This window comes from Phyllostomus discolor, chromosome 5 (assembly GCF_004126475.2).
Source record: "Phyllostomus discolor isolate MPI-MPIP mPhyDis1 chromosome 5, mPhyDis1.pri.v3, whole genome shotgun sequence".
Taxonomy (NCBI): domain Eukaryota; kingdom Metazoa; phylum Chordata; class Mammalia; order Chiroptera; family Phyllostomidae; genus Phyllostomus; species Phyllostomus discolor.
The window spans coordinates 9,503,665-9,524,726 of record NC_040907.2 but is presented as its reverse complement, the minus strand read 5'-3'; the positions used below and the strand labels follow the sequence as shown (position 1 = coordinate 9,524,726).

The following is a 21,062-nucleotide window of genomic DNA, read 5'->3' as shown; positions in this document are numbered from 1 at the left end:
TGTCGCCAGCATTGGCCCTCAGTGCAGGGGAGGCCAGAGGATCGGGGGCATAGTGGGCAGAGGGGTCAGCCTCCGCAGGGAGTTGGGCTGCGGCCTGGCTCCACGGCAGGAGGGCACATACCCCGGGTGTGTGGGACACCCTGGTTAGTAAGCATGTAGAATGAGGACGTGAATGCCCCCTGGGTGGCTCTTAGGGGTGGTTGGGGGTCATCCCACCCTCAGGTCTGGCAGGGGCAGGATCTGCCTGTGGGGGCTCCACAGAGCAGAGGCCCAGCTCCGTGCTCTGGCGGGGAGGTGGGGGCCGCCCCATGCAGTCTCTAAACCTGGAGCGAGGTGCCCTATGTCTGCCAACCACAGTGTGCCCCCAGCAGCTGCCTCCTCGGGCTCACTTAGCATCTCTTCATCATCGCGGTGGGCAAACGGCTGGTCCGTAGTGTGGAGGGTGGAGGAGTTCGTCATGCCACGGGTACAGGAGGGGTAGGGGCACAGGGTTGGACCTAGTCAGGCCGAGGGGAGGGCTTCCCTGGGAAAGAGGCAGAGACCGCCCCTCCCCCCACCGGGGGTCAGGGGATGGAGGAGAGCGCGAGCTAGTTCTGCCTCCTGTGAGCTCTGTGTCTGCTTCTCTCTGAGTAAAAGGGGGACAATAGGGACAATAATACCCCTGTAGGAGTGGGTTTCGACCCTGGTGGATGTGAGTTAGAAGACTGTGCCTTGAAGACCCTCCAGCCCTGTAAGCTTTCCCCAGCGCTTCCGCCTCGGACTACTACGTCTCCTGGACCAGTATAGGCAGCGCCGCCGGTTGCTCTGCTAGGTCAGCTTCAACGCTGGCGCCTGCATCTCCAGCCTACCTGGCACAGAGCAACCACACGGCCCCGGGGTTGGGACCACGCGAGGGGTGGGAGCTGGCAGGGAGGGGGCCGGACCTTTCTGGGAGGGGAGGGGCACCGAGCCTGTGGAAGGGGTGGGGCGGGACCTAGCTGGGAAGGCAGGAAGCTGGGTCTGGAGGAGCCGGGCCAGGCTCTAGCGGGAGGGGCAGGAGTGCCCGGAGTGGAATCGAGAGCCTCTCAGGATTCGGCTCCCTCCGCAGCCCAGGTGCAAAGCCTTCCGCGCAAGGGAACCTCCCTCTCTTCTGCTGGAAGCTGTTGCCTGGGCATCTGGACTTCACGGTCACTTTCGAGGTAGGCTCAAGTTCAGGCTCTGCCGCCGGCTGGCTGTACATGGGGCTATATTACAGAATGGGATCTGTTTCATAGTATCGTTACGAAGATTCGATGTCCAGCACTTGCCTAGCACATCGTAAGTTCTCAATGACTTAGTCTCGCTACTACAACTACTACTATCTCTTGGCAACAGATTTGGAGGTAGGGAGGAAGCATGTTCTCTCCAGCTTTGCTCAAGATCCCTCTTTTCTAGCCCTGCCTCTGACAGGGTCCCCGTGTGAAGGGGTTCTAATGATACCTCTGTGTCTTTGGGCAAATGACAACTTGTTTACGCCTCGGTTTCTTCGCTTGTTAAAACAGGAGTAGTAGTTGTATTTACCTCCTAGAGCTGTGAGGATGAAACGAATGAATACCCGGACAACCCTCAGAATAGTGCCTTGCGTCCAGTAAGCGCTCTATAAATTAAGATTGCTAAGGCAATCATTCTCTCTTTGGTCCCCTTTCTCCCCAGCACGTGGTCTTCTTCTGCCTGCGCTTCATTGCTTGGCTCGTGCCCAACGTGCCAGCCGTCCTGGTTACCAAGATAAAGCGCGACCGCTACCCGGCTAAGCAGGCGCTAGCGGACTGCCGCGGGCGCCGCCTTCTGGCAGAGAACCCGGGGACCCTGGCCCCACCCCTCTGGCCACGCCCCCGCCCTCCCCCGGCTTTAGCTCAACTTTCATCCACCCCACCCCCCGCCCCCTCCCGGGTTCTGGTTTGTCCTCGCCCGGAGGAAGGATTGGCCCGAATACCTCTAATTATCTCCAAGCCCCGCCCTTCGCCAAACTCCGCCCACGCCCCCTTTTAAACTGGAAACCCGCTCGGGTCTACTCTGCCCTGCGGGTCAGCCTGCTCAGCCTGACCGAGTCCTGCTTTGCGTTCGCTGCCGCAGAAGCTCAGTCCCCGGAGCCCAGGATTCAGGGGCGAGTGCGGCAGGACTGCCCTTCCAGGACCCTAGGTCCCCAAGAATGCTCCTTAGATTACGGTTCTCTGCTTCTAGCTGGGGGTCTGGGCAGTACCTTGGCCAGCGTCCTCCAGGTCGCCCCAGAGCCGGGATGAGAGGGTCAGAGTTCTCTGAAGACCCCTAGTGCCGCCCTGTATGCAATGCTGACAACACACTTCTCTCTCTGCGCCCCATCTTGCTACCTCTCCCTGGACACCTCGTCCCCATTCGCTGTGTGCAGTGTCTCCTCACTATGTGACGATGCTCTGGGGTGCGGGGTGGGGGCAGGGGTGTGTGAGGGAGTGGAGGCACCGAATAACTTTGAGCTGAATGACCACCAGTTGGCAGGGGGGAGTTCACTGGGGTCTGGGCCCTGGACCCCCTGCCCTATATGTTCATCAAGGACCGTCGTGTTCAGCTGAAAATAAGGATTTCGTTAGGTCAGCTGAGATGCCTCCCAGTAGACAGTGACATTCTCTTCACCAGATCCCCTCCAAAGCCTGGCGAGGCAGTACCGGGCAGTGATCAAGGACACTGGTTGGCAGTGCAGTCACACAGACCTGGATTTGAATATTACTTCTGACTCTTATCAGCTGTGTGATCTTGAGCAAGTTATTTAATTCCTGGAACCTCAATTTCGTCGTCTGTGAGGCAGGTGCTTCCTAGAGCTGATGAGAGGTTTCCGTGGGATGATGCCCATCACGACCTGTGTGAGCCTCGTATCCTCATCTGAAAACCGGGAGCTGTCCCAGCATCCAGAGCAGTGCCTGGCACGTAGCGAGTGCACAGTAAGCGTTATTAGCAACATGAGTATTAGTATTTATGGATATACGTCCATGCTCATGCTCAGTGCCTGGCAATCACCACGTGCTCAAATAAATGGCAGGTGGCCCTAGGGAGAAAGCAAGCTGCCCCTTTCACAGGCGTGGGAAGGTTGCATGCCGGGCACAGAGTAGGGCCTTCGTCCCTGATGCTGGTTCTGCTTGGGCTATTTCCGGTGGTTTGTTGAGGGCTCATTGGGTGTGGGCTAGAGTCTGGGAAGGCTTCCTGGTGGAGGAGGCCATTAGAGGTGTTGAGATAGGTCATTTGTGAAGAGTGGCGATGCTGGCCGGACTGGCCAGGACGATGCTAGATGCATCGCATCACCTGCCTTCCTGGTTTCCGTCCCCCAGGCAGAGAGATGAGTGTCCCCACTTGGTAGGTGCTGTAGCGGGCTGAGAGGGTCGGCCCACGGAGGAGTTCTCAAGGTCCCTGAGGAGTCCAAGGTGTGAGAGCTCCCCTGCGGAGCTCCCCCCGATGCTCTCCTGCCCCAAGGAGACTCCTGAGCGTGTCCCACGTTTGGGAAGCTCTGGAAGAGGGTGCCCTGTCTGCTGGGAGGAAAAGCAGTGCCTCCCCATCTTTAGGACTCGGTCTGGGGTCCTTCAGATCCTCTCCTGGGCATAGGACTCCCATTGTTCCAGCCCCCCTCTTGTACCCCAGACTGGCCAAACCGGTTCTGGGGAAGGGGGGCGGGGAGCAGGCACGTTGAGACAGCCGCCCGCCCGCCTGCCTGCCTGCCTGCCTGCGAGGTTCCCTCCGCCTTCACCTCCCCCTCTCCCTGCCCCACACAATACCCAGGAGCTTGCATTGCCCGGGCTCGGGGGCCATGCTGACATCGCCCCCTGAGGACCTGGCTGCAACCCCAGAGCCCCCAGGGTGGCCTGGAGCCCTGGACTGTGCCGGAGGCTGGACGGAGTTCCCTGGCTGAGGTAGGGCCCCCCACGGCTGCCAGCAGCCCCATCCTCCTCCCGCCAGTCTTCCAGAGTGAGTCCTTTGTGCTGCCCGACTGGCCTCTGATCCTGGACCGCACTCACGTCGGGCCTCCTGGGGCTCCACGGCCTGCTTGGCCTGGATCCCCTTTCCAGCCGTGACCTTCCGCTTGGCTTGGTCCCTTTAGGGGGTTAAGGGGCCTTAGCAGGGTCCCTACTCCTCTGGGCAACAGGGCAAGGGGCACCAGGGAAGGGGTAGGGAAGAGCTGGGCACAGGAGGCCAGAGGTGCTTTGCCTGGACCATGGTAGTGTCCAGGGACCCGCTCTGCCAGCCTCGCCAAGGGGATCCATTGTCCTGTGATTGGCAGTGCCCGCTGGATGGGACCCTTGGCCCCTGCCCGTCCTTCTCAGCTTGCAGAGATGCTCCTGATGACCCAGGTTTCCTGGAAGGGGCAGCCAGGAGGGGCCTCAGGGGCTACTTTACAGATGGGGACCCTGCGGCCCAGGGACAGACTATCACTTGACTAAGGCCAGCCGCACCAGCCAGGGCAGAGGGCCACACAGCTTGTCCGTGTCCACACCGGGCCTTGAACTTTGGCAGGGTTTCCCCCTGTGGGTTCCAGAACGACTCTGGCCTCATGGGCCCTGGAGTGTCCTGTGGTCATCATGTCTTGGGCAGGTAATGTCCCTGCTCCCTCAGCCACGTCTCTTCTTGAGGTTTTTTTTTTTTTTCTTTTCCAGCAGAGATGTGCTGCACACGATATAAACGCAGCTCTGGGCCTCCTTGGCCCCCAGCCTCAGGCTGAGGGGGCCACATCCCTGGAAGGCCACGGGGCCGGCAGCACAGCTAGCTGGGTCATTCCCGGGCTTCTCTCCCCTGGGTACCTGCCTCCAGCCCCACCTCCCCCTAGAAGGCTTTCCACCACCGCCTTCTTCCCCCGAAGCCTTAGGAGGGTTATTCCTGCCCCAAGGGCTCCATGTTTTGCTCGTTTATCTCTGCAACTGACAAGGGGGTGGGGGTTCCTTCCTGCCCTTCAGGCGCTTCCAGAGCCCAAGGGGAGACAATCTCCCGGAATACAAGGGAGCAGGGGCATCCTTGCATGTGTGTGCCCACAGAAGCGAGTGGGGGACCTCTGTGTTGCGGACTTCCGGTTCCTGGGGAGAAGAAGACCTGTCCGGCAGACAGGGGTCCCATGTCACCTGCCAAATGCTTCTGCACAGTAGGGTGTATCTCGCCCTCACTGCCTCAGTTTTTCCATCTGTGTGATAGCCCAGCCCATCTCCTGAGCTGGAGAAAGACTAGTAATATTACTCAGAAGGATGCCGGTTCATGACAGAACTCCCACTGTGTTATCCTTCATTCTCATCGGCGTTTTGAAGTTGGCATGACTGTCCTATTTACCAGATGAGGAAACTGAGGTACTTGCTCAGATGGATAGAGGTTTAAGGCACAAGCTAAAGCCGTCCCAGGGACGGTAACTGTCCCGTAGGAGCAGCACGCCCCCAGCCAGGTGGGGGTTGGAGAGGGCAGGGGAGGAGTTGAGGGGCCCAGTCACAGGCCTGGCTGTCCCCACTGTGTCCTCTACTCTCCTCCCTCCATCTCTCCCTGGGTCACTGCCGCTGCCACTGTTTCTCCCAGGCCAAAGCGTTCTCCTTGTGTATTAGGTCCCTAGGTATTTCAGCCAGAGTGGTTAGCTATTACTTCCTCCAAGAAGCCTTCCTGGAATGCTCAGGTTGTGTGGAGCCCAGCACCCTGCTCTTGCCAACCTGGATTGTAACCGTTTCCTTCTTGGCTTCCCCACTGGACTGGCAACCCCGCAGGGCATGAAATGTTCGTCCATCTGTTTCCCTGGGTGTTTCTGGGCTTCACCTTTGTCTCCGAGTGTCTGGTCTGTCCGAAATCTTCCGTGTCTCTTTCTGTCTCCATCTCGGTGTCCCTGAGTGTCTCAGTGTCTGTGGTTTCTGGTTTTCAGCACTTTGGGTCCCAGTTTCTAAGTTGCGGTCTAAAGGGTCTCTATCTTGGCCTCTGTCTGCTGGGCCTCCTAGCCCTGCCAGGCTGGGCACTGCCCTTTTGGCCTGAGGGGCCTCTGGCGTTGGGGGGGGGGGGTTCCTCGCTGCCCCGCCTGCCCACCGCGAGGCCAGGCTAGGGTAGGCCCCCGCCCAGCCGCTGCCTGCTCGCTCCCTCCCTCCCTACCGCCTGCCTCACCACAGGGTTTGATGAATCAAACTCTTTGTCTGGGTGGGATCTCCCCCGGCCAGCTGGGCAGAGAGAGGGCTTCCCCCGCCGGAGCAGTCGAACGTCGGCAGCGCGCCTCGTCTGGAGAGGTGAGGGGCTGGTAGGAGGGCCAGCGGCGGAGGGCCACCCGGCCAGGGCCGAGGGAGCTTGGACCCCTGGATCCTGAGGCCTGCCCCGAGGCTCCAGCAGCCTCCCCGGGGTGACTGCCTATGCAGAGAGGATCCCTTCCGCCTGGCCCGGTGCCTGGGCTGGGAGCTGGCGTAGGGAAGAAATCCTCCTCTCCCCGAGTTGGGGGGCTGGGACACCGCCCCGTCCTTCTTCTGGGAGGGCCCGGCCCGATCTGCGTGGTGGCACTCCTGCCGCTCTGTGACCCTCCCAGCCAGCTTGGCATGGGTGTGGGCACCGCTCAGCGCTGGAGGCTGCCACTCTGGGCCCGGGAAGGGAGGTTGGGTAACGCCAGAGCCAGGACTCCTGGGCCTGGATGTTTGTGCCTGCATCCTGGTGAGCGAGTGTGAGTGGGACAGGAGTGTGAGAAAGCTTGAGTGGATGTGTAAATAACCGATGGGTCAGTGTGTGGGAAAATGTGTTGTTGTGTGTGTGGTGTGTGAGCCTGTGAGCGTGAAATGTCTGAGTGTACCTGTGAGAGCGCGTATGTCAGTACGTAAACCTGGGAGGAAGTGTGTGTGGATGCATGTGAAACGTACGTGGATTTGTGCGACAGTGCGCATGTCTGTACATCTGATCATGGGTCAGCGAGAGTTAGAAAACGTTCGAGGTGGTTTAGAGCTGGACTGCCTGGGTTTGAACCCTGGTTCCACCCGTCACCAAATAACCTCTAAAAGTGGGGCTAAAAGTAGCATCGACTCAGGGTTGCAGTGAGAATTAAATGAGATAATATGCGTAAAGCACCTAGCTTATCATTCATTAAAAACCAAGTAAGCATCAGCTATTCCTATGTAACTAGGTGTGTGGATGTGCTTGTACAGGTGTGTGCACACACGTGTACATGAGGTTTTGTCCAGGCCTCCAGGACATGGTCACTTACTGGCCAGCCCTGCTGTCCTGTGTCTGGCTTTGAAACCTTCTCCCCTGCAGGCCCAGGTGAGGGGCAGAGCAAAAGAGGAATGGACTGTGGGCCACCTGCCACCCTCCAGTCCCACCTGGCTGGGCCGCCTGGTACTGCCTGCCACCCAGTAGCTGTGTGCCAGCAGGAGAGTCTGTCCTTTGCGGAGTTGCCCACCCTGCAGCCCCCAAGCCCTGTGTGTCTGGATCTCTTTCCTGTCACCCCAGAGGAGCTGCAGGCTCCCGGCAGCCGCTGGTCCCTGGGGACCCCTGCTCCTCTCCAAGGGCTGCTATGGCCACCGTCCCCAGGAGTCCCAGACACCGAGACGGCTACCAGTGGGGGGATGCGGCCCAGCAGGGCTGGCAGCTGGCCACACTGCCCTAGTGCCCAGCCCCCAGCTCTGGAGGGACCCTGGAGTCCCCAGCACCCCCAGCCGCAGCGCCGGGCCAGCCATGGCTCAGAGAAGAAGTCGGCCTGTGAGTCACTCTGGGTGAGGGAGTGGTGGCCCAGTGGAACGAATAGGGGACAGGTTGGGTGGCTTTTTAGGACTCCTAAGCCCCAGAGTCCCCCAAATAGGCAGGACAAGTGGATTTTAGTGATAGAGAGCTTGGAGCCCAGGGAAGATGCGTGACTTGCCTGAGGTCACACAGCAAGCACATGAGTGGCTGTCCTGGTCTTCCTGGCCCTCTGCCCACCTTCCCCCCACTGCAGTCAGGCACTGCACTCTCTCTACCCCGCTAGTCAAATTCACTTCTCTGGGGACCAGATCTTGGCAAAAACATCGCCCTTTCACTTGGGCATCTTGTCCAGATGCTCCGGGCCACAGGGCAGCAGCAGAGAGGGGGCGGGGAGAGCCCCCAGTGGATGCCAGCCCGTGTTCTCACCCCACCTGCAGGGCGCAAGATGCGGGTGTACCAGCGTGAAGAGGCCCACGGCGTCTTCTTCGAGCCCGGCCAGGTGGCAGAGCAGCCCCTGGGCACAGAGGAGCCTAGGTCGCTAGAGCTGTCTGGGCCCAGCCGAGTGGGCCTCGAGGGGCCTGAGCGGAGGCGCTTTTCCGCCTCTGAGCTGATGACCCGGCTGCACTCTTCCCTGCGCCTGGGGCGGAATTCAGCAGCCAGGACATTGACCCAAGGGTCAGGCACTGGAGCACCTCGGGAAGGTACCTGCTCCTCCCCTTGGCCCCTAGAGCAGCCCATGAGCCAGATGCAGGGTGGAGCAAGGCTCACTCACTGGACACCTGAGACTGGGTGCTGGTCAGCCTCCGGCCACCTACCCTCAGGTCTCGCCCTCTCCAGGGAAAGCATCTGGAAGGGAGTCGCGCAGTGTAGAGATCAGGGCGGACAGTGTGGCAATGGCGGCCCCTGTGGACCCGAGCGGAGGCCATGGCAGCTGGCCTGAGTCCAGGTACCACCTCCCACCCCGGGATTGGGTGTGAGGCGGGGGCGCAAGCAAAGAAGAGCCCTGACTTTCTGTTTCCTAGGCTGGAATCACAGGAAGAGCCAGCTCTGGGCTCCAGAAGTGCCAGCGAGCGGCGACAGTCACGGTTCCTCCTTAACTGTACGTGGGAGGGGGTCATGGAGGTAGAGGCTAGGGGTTTGGGGAAGCTGGGAAACGGATTCCGGGATCGTGTGAGAGGGAGAGAATTGAATTTCAGTATCCAGCACAGTGGCTAGCATGCAGTTGGAGCTCAAGCAATGTTTGGGGGATGAATGAGTGAGTGAATGAATGAATGTGTCTGGCTATCTGAACCTTCGGAAAGACTTGAAGAACGAGGCGAGCTCTTGGGGGAGCCCGGGAGGCGCCGGGCGGCGGCAGGCGGGAGCCCCACAGCCCTCCCCTGCCCTTTCCCCCGCCCAGCCGTCCTCTACCAGGAATACAGCGACGTGGCCAGTGCCCGCGAACTGCGGCGGCAGCAGCGCGAGGAGGAGGGCCCAGGGGACGAGGCCGAGGGCGCGGAGGAGGGGCCCGGGCCGCCGCGCGCCAACCTCTCCCCGAGCAGCTCGTTCCGGGCGCAGCGCTCGGCGCGAGGCTCCACCTTCTCGCTGTGGCAAGACATCCCCGACGTGCGAGGGAGCGGTGTCCTGGCCACGCTGAGCCTGCGCGACTGCAAACTGCAGGAGGTGCAGGCGGGGACTTGGAGGGGGGGGGCGGGGCGGGGCCAACAGAGCTGCCAGTCGTGGAAGGTGGCCCTGAGGCCCAGAGGGGGCGTGGCAACAGGAGGAGCAGGGGCAGGAGTACCCTGTCCCGAGACTTAGCGGGGCGCGGAAGGCGGGGAACTTGGGGGCACAGGAGGGAGGTACCGATGGGATTATAAATCCGAAGGTGGTTGCGAGGACCTGACAAAGCGGGGCTGGCTGCAAGCGAAGAAGGAGGAGCCTTGGAGCCTTTGGCTCCACTGAGCCAAAGGCCAGTGGAGAAGCTGGGCGAGGGGGCGGGGTCAGGGACGGGTCCAACGGGGCGAGGCCTAGGATAGGGCAGGGACAGAGGTGGGGCGGATTCAGGCTGGGCTAGAGGAGGAGGGAATCGCTGAAAGCTAGGGCCGGCAAGCTTTAGAGCCAACGAGAGCGAACCGTGTGGTGGGCGGGGCCACGAGCAGGGGCGGGGTCTTGGAGGGCGGGGCCATTGGATGACTGGCAGGGTCCGAAGCCCTGGGCTAGGGGCTTAATTCAGGGCTTCGATTTGGTTTGAACTTGCACGCGGCAGGAGATGGGTCCCGGAACCCCACCAGGAACCAGATCAGGGATGGCGCTAGAGATGGGGTCGGGAAGACGGGGTGTGGCTGTGTCTAAGGAGGTGATGTCCAGGGCTTGGGGTGGGAGCTCTGCGAGGAGGGGTTGTCCAGGTGGGCCGCTCCGGCAGGTTCAACCCCACATCCGCCCTTGCTCAGGCCAAGTTTGAGCTGATCACGTCCGAGGCCTCATACATCCACAGCCTGTCGGTGGCCGTGGACCACTTCTTAGGCTCGACTGAGCTGAGTGAGTGTCTGGGGGCGCAGGACAAACAGTGGTTGTTCTCCAAACTGCCCGAGGTCAAGAGCACCAGCGAGAGGTGAGGGACTGGCCTGGTCTGGCTGGGGGCGGGGACCGAGCCTGCGATTGGCCAGGCTCCCAGGTTTCGGGTCTCACCCTGGCCCTGACCCATGGCTGACCCCTCAGGTTCCTGCAGGACCTGGAGCAGCGCCTCGAGGCAGATGTACTGCGCTTCAGTGTGTGCGACATTGTATTGCACCACTGCCCGGCCTTCCGCCGCGTCTACCTGCCCTACGTTACCAACCAGGCCTACCAGGAGCGCACCTACCAGCGCCTGCTGTAGGGCTGGGGACTCTGAAAGGGGGGAGGATAAAGGGATTCTCAGGTGGGACTGGGTGCAGAGGACTGGGTGAGGAAGGGTGACCTGAGAGGGAGGGGTCCCTGGGAAGGGATCCGTGGCCACAATGCAGGAAGGACCTGCTGAGAAAGCACCTGCAGAGCCGATGGGGTAGCTGGCTCAGGGGTTCAGGCCCCACTGTGACCCCAGACCCCTCCCCCATTTTCCAGCCTGGAGAACCCCAAGTTCCCTGGCATCCTGGCTCGACTAGAAGAGTCACCTGTGTGCCAACGTCTGCCCCTCACCTCCTTCCTCATCCTGCCATTTCAGAGGATCACCCGCCTCAAGATGCTGGTGGAGGTACCTGGAGGGCGGGCACCAGGCTGCAGTGAGGGCTGGCAAAGGAGAGGCTGCTGTGCTCTCCACAGCCCTTTCTGAGCACCCACCAGGGGGGCAGGATCATGGGGGGAGGTCACGGTCGGCCTCATGGAACTGACCCCATCTTCTAGAACATCCTGAAGCGGACAGCACAGGGCTCTGAAGATGAAGACATGGCCACCAAGGCCTTCAATGCACTCAAGGAGGTGAGCTTCACAGGGCAGGAGCTATCTGGCTCCCAGGGGCCTCCCTGGAGTCTCGGTGAATCTCTAAAACAGCCCCAGCCTTCAGAGCTTCTGGTCCCCAGGCGGGAGTCTGAGGCTGGGCTGTAGGAACCAGGGTTTGGGGGCTGCGAGTGACCCACCTACGGCCTCCCCAGCTGGTGCAAGAATGCAATGCCAGCGTGCAGTCCATGAAGAGGACAGAGGAGCTCATCCACCTGAGCAAGAAGATCCACTTTGAGGGCAAGGTGCATGCCCACAGCTGGCGGGACGGGCGCACGAAGGGCAGCTCTTGTCCCCTCCCATCCCTGGCCTGTGCCCTCTGCCCTGCCGCTCTCGGCCTGACCTGTCCCCCGCCTTGCCTCCTCCACCTCCCCAGATCTTCCCACTGATCTCTCAGGCCCGCTGGCTGGTGCGGCACGGGGAGCTGGTGGAGCTGGCACCCCTGCCTGCCGTGTCCCCGGCCAAGCTGAAGCTGTCCAGCAAGTCGGTCTACCTGCACCTCTTCAATGACTGCTTGCTTCTCTCCCGGCGGAAGGAGTGAGTCGGGGCAGGGTGTGAGGGAAGGGTGATTGGAGCCAGGCTCCCTTCTGCATGCATCATTGGCTCGTTGGCTCACACCCAGTCCGTCACTGGGCCTGGAAGCCCTGGCCAGCTCCGGACAGTATTGCCAGGGCACCCTGAGCCTGGGAGGCACTGGCAGGAAAGACAGAGATTCAAGGCAAGTTCACCTTCCAGATTCAAGAGCCGGACTATGTGCAGAGGACTCGAAGCTCTGAGCTTAAGTCAGTCAGAGCAGAGGCTAAGAGCACACGGCCCTGGAGTCCCGGGTCTGCCCTGAGTCATCGTGATAGCAGCCAACCTTTACTGGGTGCCTGCTCTGTGCCAGGCACGCTGTGTGGGCTGTTCCCTTTTGTCCTCTAAGTATTTCCCTGGGAAGTAGTTGCCCTTGTTATTCTTGGTATCTTGGAGCTGGTCAATGTGGGAGTTAGGAGGAAGCCGGGTCCGTGTGATGCCAGGTCTCAGCTCTTAACCACTGTACTTCCCTGCCTCCCACCCATAAAATAGAGGCTGCTATGTAGGGAGATTCATGTGATAATAATACACGGGAAGAACTTAGCGTGCACTTGGCACACCGGGAACACTCACTCAGTGTTAGCTGTGGTTACTATAAGTTTGGGATGATGAAGAAGACTTCCTGAACGAGGTCGGCCTGAAGGCTGGATGGGATGAAGGACGGACATCTTCCGCTACGGGGAGAGTTCATTTCCAGTTTATTTCTTTGTTCGGTGCAGCATCACTGCAACCCTGTTCTGTACTGGGCCCTCTGACGGGGCGGGGGGCACAGAGGTGAATGAATGGGACTCGTTCTCCGCTCACAGGAGTCTCGGACCAGGGAAAACATCCCGACAGGCACCTGGTCAGGGTTTCAGTGGAAGGGTGCACTCGTACTGTAGCACACCCCGGGGTGGGGGGAGAGTCAGTACAGCGTCACAAAGGAAGGGACATTTGAGGCGGGTTCTGAAGGATAAGTAGGAGCTTTCCAGGTAGGGAGGGCGTGTGGGAGAACATGGCAAAGTCGCAGTAAGGTGTAAGAGCAGAGAGTGTGTGGTAGAAAGTGGAGTCTATGTGTCTGGATGTGTACGGGGTCGGGGGTGTTGGAATGTTGAAAGTCAGGAGAGAGAGGTCGGACTTTCCGAGGGCAGTGGGAAACATGGAGGGTGAAGCAGAGGTTGCGTGGCATTGTACTCTTGGCCAATGTGGAGGATGGACTGGAAGGGGCACCGGAAGCTCCCACAACTGCCCCGGTGAGAGCGGATGCTGCAGAAGGGGTAGGTGGGCTCCGGGAACGGTAAAGAGATGACAGGTGGGACGTAGCTGCCGGTGTGGGGCGAGGGAAGAGGGAGGAGAAGCAGGAATGATGACCGAGTTCCCTCTCGGGAGGGGTCTTTCACTGGAACGGGGAGCAGCAAGGGGATCTGGTTTGGGGTGGGAGATACTAAATTCTGTTTAGATGGGTCGAGACGAAGGAACCTATGGAACACCCCCAAATCTGCCCCCCACCAACCCACCCATCCTTCCTGCAAGTGGCTATTGGACCAAAGCGAGCAGAACAGGAGACGAAGTTCAGCTTCCAGACCAGTTAGTGGCTCAGACACTGAGCTGTGCGGAGGTCTCATCAGAGTGTCTGCCCGTTGGCTCTCAGAACGGGCTCAGGGTCGAGGCTGGGGGAGAAGGTGCCCGCACGCCCGCAGCCGGGGGCTGGTCTGCTCACCTTCCACCTGTTAGTGATCTGGCGGGAACGGAGCACCCGCTTCCTTCTGTAGACTTGCTGGCTGCCAGGGAGGCGGTGCCCTGTGCAGCCTAGATTCTCTGGGGAAGGTTCTAGAGGGGCAGAGGACCCCCTCTCCCTGCGATCGGAACTTGGCGAGGCCTGGCTGACCTGGCCTCCCCCGGTCCCGCAGGCTGGGGAAGTTTGCCGTTTTTGTGCACGCCAAGATGGCCGAGCTGCAGGTGAAGGACCTGAGCCTGAAGCTCCAAGGTATCTCTGGCCACGTGTTCCTCCTCCAGCTCCTCCACGGGCAGCACGCGAAGCACCAGTTCCTGCTGAGGGCGCAGACGGAGTGAGTGGGCCTGGGTGTGGGGGGAGAGGACCCCACCGCTAGGCAGGCAGGCAGGCACTGGCCTTTTTTCTCCAGCTCAAGGGCATGGGCAGAGCTGGCACCCAGGGGGGTCTGGGCCTGCTCTGTTCTTCGGATCGAGCTCAGTGGGGCACAGGGCTGTGGGAACAGGGCTGGGAGGTGTGTCCTGGGGCAGGGAAGGCATGTCCTGGGTTCCAGGTTTGGACATCATACCTCATCCTCCCAGCCGTTTCACCACCCTGGCCCTGGGACAGGCAGTTTGCATGTTGTGATAACTCGGCCTCCCTTCCTAGAAGCGAGAAGCAGCGATGGATCTCCGCCATGTGCCCCTCCAGCCCCCAGGAGGACAAGGAGGTCATCAGCGAGGGGGAAGGTAGCAGCCTGCCACTCTCCTCCCCCCAAGGCCCACGTCCCCTGGGCTGGGTCCACCTTGTTGCTTTCCCCCTTCCCTCCAATGCTGGGTGCCATGTGGCCAGCGGGGCTACTGGGGAGAGGGCTCCAGTGGCCTGGGGAAGTCGGGTGGCTCTGCAGAACCTCGAAGGGCAGGGAGAATTTACACAGGACAGGCCGACCCCCATATGTACAGGCAGCCCCCGGGAGATGGCAAAGCCTTTCATATCCTCCTGTGTCCTCCCCACAGAAGCCTATTTTGCAAGTTAGAAAACAGAGCCCCAGTAGGTAAAGTGACTTGTCTGAGTTCACCTAATACTACCAGCCCACCCAGTATGGTAGAAAGAGCTGAGAGCCTGGGCTGGAATAGATTCCCTGGCCTGAGCGCTGCAGGAATCCTGTTTAGGCTGGTGGGTGAGCTTCCCATTCCAAAGCGGTGGCCAGGGAAAGGACCTGAAGGATGAGGAGGGACAGCCGTGAAAAGACCTGGGGGCAGAGTGCTCCTGGCAGGAAGAACAGCCAGTGCAAAGGCCCTGAGGCAGGAGGGAGCTTAGGGTGTTGGAGGAACATCAGGGTGGCCAGTGTGGCTGAGCTCCATGAGTAGACAGGAGAGGAAATGAAATGAGGAGACGAGGTTAGCAAGGGGCAATGCAAGACCATGCACGGCTTTGTAGGCTGCGGGGAGGACTTGGGACCTAATTCTAAGAGGAGCAGGAAGCCCTGGAGGGTTATGCACTCGGGAGTGGTGTGGCTTGAATCCCAGTCAAGAACGATGGCCTATAGGGAGCACCCGAGTAGGATGAGGGGGCATATGAAAGGGGCCACTACTGTTCTGTGGGGGGTTTCTGGGGCCAGCTGGGCACTGGCCTGGAGGTCAGGAGCAAGGTGTCAGGCTGAGCTGGGGAGGAGAGAGCCCTGGGTACAGAAAGAGCAACTGACGCTGGGAGAGAACGGATTCACCTAGGGCTTGTGTTTAGGGTAAGAGAGGAGTGGCCAGGGAGGGTTAGGGAGGGGCAGAGGAAAAGCAGCAGCAGCGACCACCCTCCCACCCCCTTACTTCCTCCTACTGCCCCTCCCGGCCCACCCCATCATGCTCTGGGGACTCCCTCAGTCTCTCTGGGGCTGTCAGACCGCCCCCAGGTCCAGTGTGTCAGGACATACAAGGCGCTGCAGCCGGACGAGCTGACCTTGGAGAAGACTGACATCCTGGCCGTGAGGACCCGGACCAGTGACGGTGAGAGGGGCCCTCTGGGAAGGCCTCCCCGATGGGGCTGGCAGGAGTAGGAGGGAGCTCCATGGCTGAGACATCACGGGAAAAGGTTATGCAAGCATTGATCAACCAGCCACAGCACGCTGGAGTGAAGTTAGACAAGAGGAGGAACTTCCTTCTTGTAAAGATGTTGGACTGAGAGTGACTGGTGGGGGAGAGTGGGAAATAGCCTTCTTTGAGGATGTTAGGAAAGACAGGTCAGAAGTTCCCCTACGAGACTCCTAGAGGCAGGGTCCTTCTTGGAGCTGGGGGATGCTCAGGTGACATCACCTCGGCCACCAGTGGTGCAGACGAGGCTTGCGTCAGGGCCTAGGGGCCTTCCCTCGCAGACCTGGCCCCGGTGTCGCTCCGATGCCACTGATGCCGCTCCTGGCCTGTGTGCCCCTAGGCTGGCTGGAGGGGGTCCGCCTGGCAGATGGCGAGAAGGGGTGGGTGCCGCAGGCCTACGTGGAGGAGATCAGCAGCCTCAGCGCCCGCCTCCGAAACCTCCGGGAGAATAAGCGGATCACAAGCGCCGCCAGCAAACTCGGGGAGCCTCCTGCGTGATGGGCAGCCGTGGCCTGGGGCACCAGTTCCACACCTGGCTCCCAGACAGGTCTGGAGGGGACCTGCAGTGTCTCCGAGCCCCAAGCCACTGCCGCTGGGACTTCTGCCCTGTGGCCGGGCATCGAGAGTACAGCTGTCCTCACGCTTCTCCGTGTCCACTCCCAGGGCCGAGGGCGGTCTCTTCCTCCGGCATGGGGGCCACAGCTGGAGACCTGATATCTGACAAGGACTGGGGCCCTCTGCCTTCCATGTCCTTGACCCTGCCTGACCCTTGGTCCCTCTATCAGGGGCCTGGCGAGGAAAGGCCCTGGCACTAATGGGTCCCAGGGCATATATGTATCTGGGGTCTTCTGGCCAGAGCCTGTGTGGTCCCTGGTTACTGCCTGTCTGTAAATAAACTCCCGTGGTGCCTTCGCTTGGAGTCCGTGAGCCGTCTGATGCTGCCCCCCTCCACCAGCCCCATCTCCCCAGCTGAAGACCAGGAGGGTCTCGGGCCACCTCTCATGGGGGATGTGCCCTCCTGTAGAGTTCCCGTCTCAACCAGGGGAGGCTGGGAGAGGGACCTCGGATCAGACCGCTTTGGACTGCTATGAACAAAATAGCACATTCGTATAGGCTTAAATATTAAAGACGCTTTAGTAGTTCTTGTACTCGCTTCTTACAGCTTCTCTAACAAATCACTGCAAACTAGATGATGCAAACAACAGAAGTGTGTTCTCTCACAGTTGTGGAGACCAGCAGTCTCCGAACTTGGTATCCGTGGGTCAAAATCTCGGTGTCTGGATGTCCAGGCTCCAGGCTGCAGCGGAGATATTCTCGAGGGGAGAGCTGTCCCTTGCCCAGTTCAGCTTCCGGTGGCTGCCAGCACCCTAGACTGGCAGCTGTACCTCTCTGGTCTCTGCCTCTGAGACCGCTGCCTCCCCACAGGGTTTGTCAGATCTCCCTCCGCCTCCCTCTTATAAGGATACCTGTGATTGCATTTGGGGCCCACCCAGATTCTTAATTCTTAACTTAAATCCACCTTATGGCCCTGGCTGTGCGGCGCAGTGGATTGAACACTGGCCTGCCAACCAAAAGGTCGCTGGTTCGATTCCCGGTCAGGGCACAAGCCTGGGTTGCAGGTCAGGTCCCTGGTTGGGAGCGTGTGAGAGGCAAGTGATCGATGTATCTCTCACACATCAGTGTTTCTCTCCCTCCCCATCTCTCTAAAAATAAATAAATAAAATCCTTGGGGGGCGGGGGAAATCCATCTTGTAATTCTTAATTGAAATGCCATTTACAAAGACCCACCCCTTCTTTTTGTTAGGTGAGATGATGTTCAGAGGTTCCAGGCATTAGAATGTGGACATATTTTGGGAGACCTTTTCTCAGTCTACCACAGTTCTCATGACTGAGAAGTGTAGTGTAGGGTGGGCTTCAGGCAAGGCTTGATCCAGTGGCTCATTGCTGTCTCTGAGGACCCAGCCTTTCAATTTTTTCAGCTCTGTTCTTGGTGTCAACTTCACCCTAAGGCCCCGAGGGGCTGCTTTCACATCCAGCACGGAGGAAGAGAACTGGGTTTGTCTCCAGTCTCGGAGTCCTGGGACACTCTCTGATAGGACCAGCTTGGGTCACCTCTGGGCTGGATCACGGAGGCCAGGGCATGGGTGTGTGCTGATAGACCCAAGTCCAGGCCATGTGCTCTATCCCTGGAGCCAGGCTGGGGAATTGTGTGCCCTGAGACCCTAGGACCCCCCAGAGGAGTCGGTAGCTATTGCAGAGGAAGCGTAAATGCCAGGGAGGCCAACTCATTGGGATCCAAGTCACCGAAAGGAGCAGAGGAACCCGGGAATAGAGGACACTTGTGAGGATGGGAGCACCCTTCAGCCCTCAAACGGAGATTGTGGGGCAGAGCAGACGTGAGTCGGAGTGGTCCCAGAGGGCGGACTCGGGCAAGTGGGGAGAGGGCCCTGCCCACAAGGAGGCCTTTGGGGTGACTTTCTAACTCGAGGCTGTGCAGGGGAGTGGAGAGTGCAGGCTACGCGGGCGGGCACATTCTGAGTTTAAATTCTGACTCAGATGTTTACACCCGTGTGATTTTTTTAAAAAAATAGAGCTTTTAGTTACAGAAAAGTGGCAGAAGCTGTACAGAGAGCTCCCCGCACGCTCCGTGTCTTCCCTGCCACCCACATCCCGCGTCACGTGGTGCAGCTGTCGGAGCTGAGGAACCGCCACGGAGCGTGACTATTCCCCGAAGCCCAGACGGGGTCACAGTTCACCAGTCGTCCCCTCCCCCCCCGACGTCCCTCTCCTGTCCCAGTCCCGTCCACTTTGGGACGACCCACACCGCACTCAGGCCTCACATCTCCTCCGTCCCCTCTGGGCTGTGACAGCGTCTCAGGCGTCCCTTATGTTTCATGCCCTTGACCGTGTTGAGGAGCTCTGGTCGGTGCTGTGTGTTAGACCGTCCCTCTGCTGGGGTTTCGCTGACGTTTTTCTCCTGACTGGGTGGGAACTGTGGGTTTGGGGTAACGATACCACGGAGGCCGGGTGCCTTTCTCATCACGTGACCGCAGGAGGCACATCCCCATCGCGTGGTGGATGGCAGTGTGCCGGGCTTTGTTCCATGGGGGCAGGCAGAGCCCGCACCACAGAGTGTGTGAGGTGGGGTGGGAGGCAGGCCCCGCCTCTCGGAGGGTGCACCCACCCCTAGTGTTTGGCATTCTCCCGTCAGAGAGATCTGTCCCTCTTCCCCCACCCCCAATGTATTGAACCAGCCACTTTTTCATACCAGCTTGGACCCATGCATGTATCTCTTACCCTTGGGGTTATGATTCAGTCCTAAGGTATTTATTTTGTTGTGTAAATGGTTCCACTGTGGGCCACTGGGAGCTCTTTCCAATTAGCTCCTGTCGGTGTGACATCCTCCCATCCTTTCGTTTTCTGAGCATTTCCTGACTTTCTGGCACTGGAAGATGCTCCGGGCTCACCCTGTGTTTCCCCTGCCTCGGTGGTAGAATCCACCATTTCTCTGAGGCGCGTGGCTCCTTTCCCCGGTGAGTGGTGTTTAGGAGCCAAGTTCGGGGTGCTCGCTGCTATTGAGGTGTCATCGCTCCTTGGCCCTCCTGTTGGACAGAGGTAGGGTGTGTGTGTGTGTGTGTGTGTGTGTGTGTGTGTGTGATTTTAAGGCAAGGCAGTGGCTCTAGTTTTCAGTTAGCATTTCTGAAAAAATGGGGATGGTGAAAACCATACCTACTTCATGAAACCACAGTGAAATAAACTATGTAAGCTTGACATAGTGCGTGGCCCAAAAGAAGCTGCAAAAAAAATAAAATAAAAATGGTGGCTTTTCCTGTGCCAGAGCTGCAGAGCCCGAGCGTGGGGGCCCCTGGGAGCTGGTGAGGCCTCTGTCTCTTGAGGATTTAAGGAACCCCGGAAGCCCAAGAACGGGATTCCTGCACTGAGTCAAGGCCGAGGGGCCTCTGCCCTCCCAGTGCCGAGTCTGCAGGGCGAGAGCCCAGGCTGGCAGAGCGGAGGAAATGAGCGTTCAGCCTGCCCTGGTGTGTCTGCATTCCGGCGGGCACTCGTGTCTGGGCTAGAGTCCCAGGGGCTGGTGGGGGGAGGATGGCTGGCTCTGAGGTCAGACCTCCAAGCAGGGCGACCAGGGCTGCACGAGGTGCACCAGGCCCACATCCCTCACTCCCCACCTGCCCAGGAGGGAGGTCCAAGCGAGGCGTGTTGGAAGAGCCCCTCTCTCAGTGAGTGGTACCTGCCTCTGCCCAGGAGGCCCTGCCCTGGTCTTTGGCCCTGGCCGAGGACCCAGGGCCCCATCTTTGCTGGCTGCAGGAGGAGACGGGAGGTGGGGTAGTGCTGGGCAGGAGGGGACATGGCAGGGTGGGGGGATGTCTGTGGCTGGGGTTCTGGCCCCTGAGGCTGTCCACTCTGCAGTCAGCAAACCAGGGGACGTCGGGAGCCCGGGGCCGCTGGGAACCAGCGGCTCGAGGAAGACAGGAATCCGTGGCTTGCCTCCTTGGCCTGAGCCTGGCGTCGGCCTGCTCCTGCTCCGCTTCCGTGTGGGCAGGCCCGAAGACCCTTCTTGCTCCAACAATTTTCTGGCTTTTGATGGAGGCGCCTTCTGATCCCAGCAGAGCTGAGCTGAGAGCCTGGACTCTCCTGGCCTTGGGATCTGTGTGGCTGGAGAGTGACCCTTTCTCCAATGGAGGAAGCTTGGTAGGAAAGGCCTTTGGAACGTAAAAGTTCGTCAAGGGGGCGTGAGTGGCAGGACCCGGACTTGGACTTGACGTTCTGTGAGCCCCTGCTGTGGGCCAGGGACTGCCAGGCCCTGTGCCGGGCATGACTCCAAGGATTCCCATGACAACCTGACTTGGAAGGGCAGTGGAAGGGTCAGAGGAAAGGCTTTATAAACTGTGAAGCGCTGTGCACTCAGAGAAACCCGACACCCTCCCATACCTGACTGACTGGTTGGGTGGCCCTGTGTGCTTGGTGTGGGTGCTCTGGGCTGGGGACGGGGTTGAAATTAAGCCCTGAAGGGTGCCACTGATGGAGATGACATTAGAGCAGTGACGAGATGCTAGGTGCTCCTTGTGGACCACCCACCTGGGACGAGGCCTGTGTGTCTGTCTCCACAGTAAGCAGTATTGGCGGCCCCATTCTACAGATAAGAAAACTGACATCCGGGAGCAAGGCCCTGGGCGAGTCCCACGCAGGCCAGCTGCCCCAGCCTCCTTTCTAGCTGGTCTTCGGGCTCCAGGCTCATTCCTGTCTCCAGCGTGTGCCTTGGCTGCTTATCTCCCTGGAATATTCTCCCCTTGGATCTTGAAGTCTGGCTCCTTCTTGTCATTCAGGCCTCCACTCAAACGCCACCTCCTTGGGAGACCTTCCCTGGTCATGCTCACATGTGGGGTCTCACCACCCTCCTGCTCACCACTCTGGTTCCTTGTTTATTCCGTTATCAGTCCGTGCACTGTCACCTCCCCCACCGGACTGGGGGCTCTAGGAGGACAGGAGCTCCATCCCTGGGACCTTGGCTGTGGCCCCAGAGCCCAGTGCAGTGCTCCGTACAGAGATGTTTGGAAAGGGATTTGAACCCAGCTCCACAGGAACCCCAAGCCTGAGCTCTT

The 21,062-nt window shown here is 59.8% G+C and overlaps 1 protein-coding gene across 6 annotated transcripts; it reads left to right on the top strand.

Moving 5' to 3' along the window:
• Positions 1-1,032: 1,032 nt before the first annotated feature.
• Positions 1,033-16,363, top strand: ARHGEF19 (Rho guanine nucleotide exchange factor 19). Of its 6 annotated transcripts, none has more exons than XM_036025361.1 (16): positions 1,033-1,178; positions 7,222-7,665; positions 8,085-8,348; positions 8,485-8,593; positions 8,670-8,746; positions 9,047-9,309; positions 10,077-10,237; positions 10,345-10,497; positions 10,726-10,855; positions 11,005-11,079; positions 11,253-11,342; positions 11,474-11,634; positions 13,560-13,718; positions 14,030-14,109; positions 15,238-15,360; positions 15,785-16,363. In XM_036025361.1, the coding sequence occupies exons 2-16, from the start codon at positions 7,251-7,253 to the stop codon at positions 15,940-15,942; spliced, it is 2,418 nt and encodes an 805-aa protein (XP_035881254.1). In that variant the 5' UTR covers positions 1,033-1,178; positions 7,222-7,250; the 3' UTR covers positions 15,943-16,363. The 6 variants fall into 6 exon arrangements, with proteins under 6 accessions (XP_035881254.1, XP_035881252.1, XP_035881255.1 ...); XM_036025359.1 differs by lacking the exon at positions 1,033-1,178 and adding an exon at positions 3,301-3,890; XM_036025362.1 differs by lacking the exon at positions 1,033-1,178 and adding an exon at positions 3,319-3,890 and having other exon boundaries at positions 7,417-7,665.
• Positions 16,364-21,062: the final 4,699 nt, after the last annotated feature.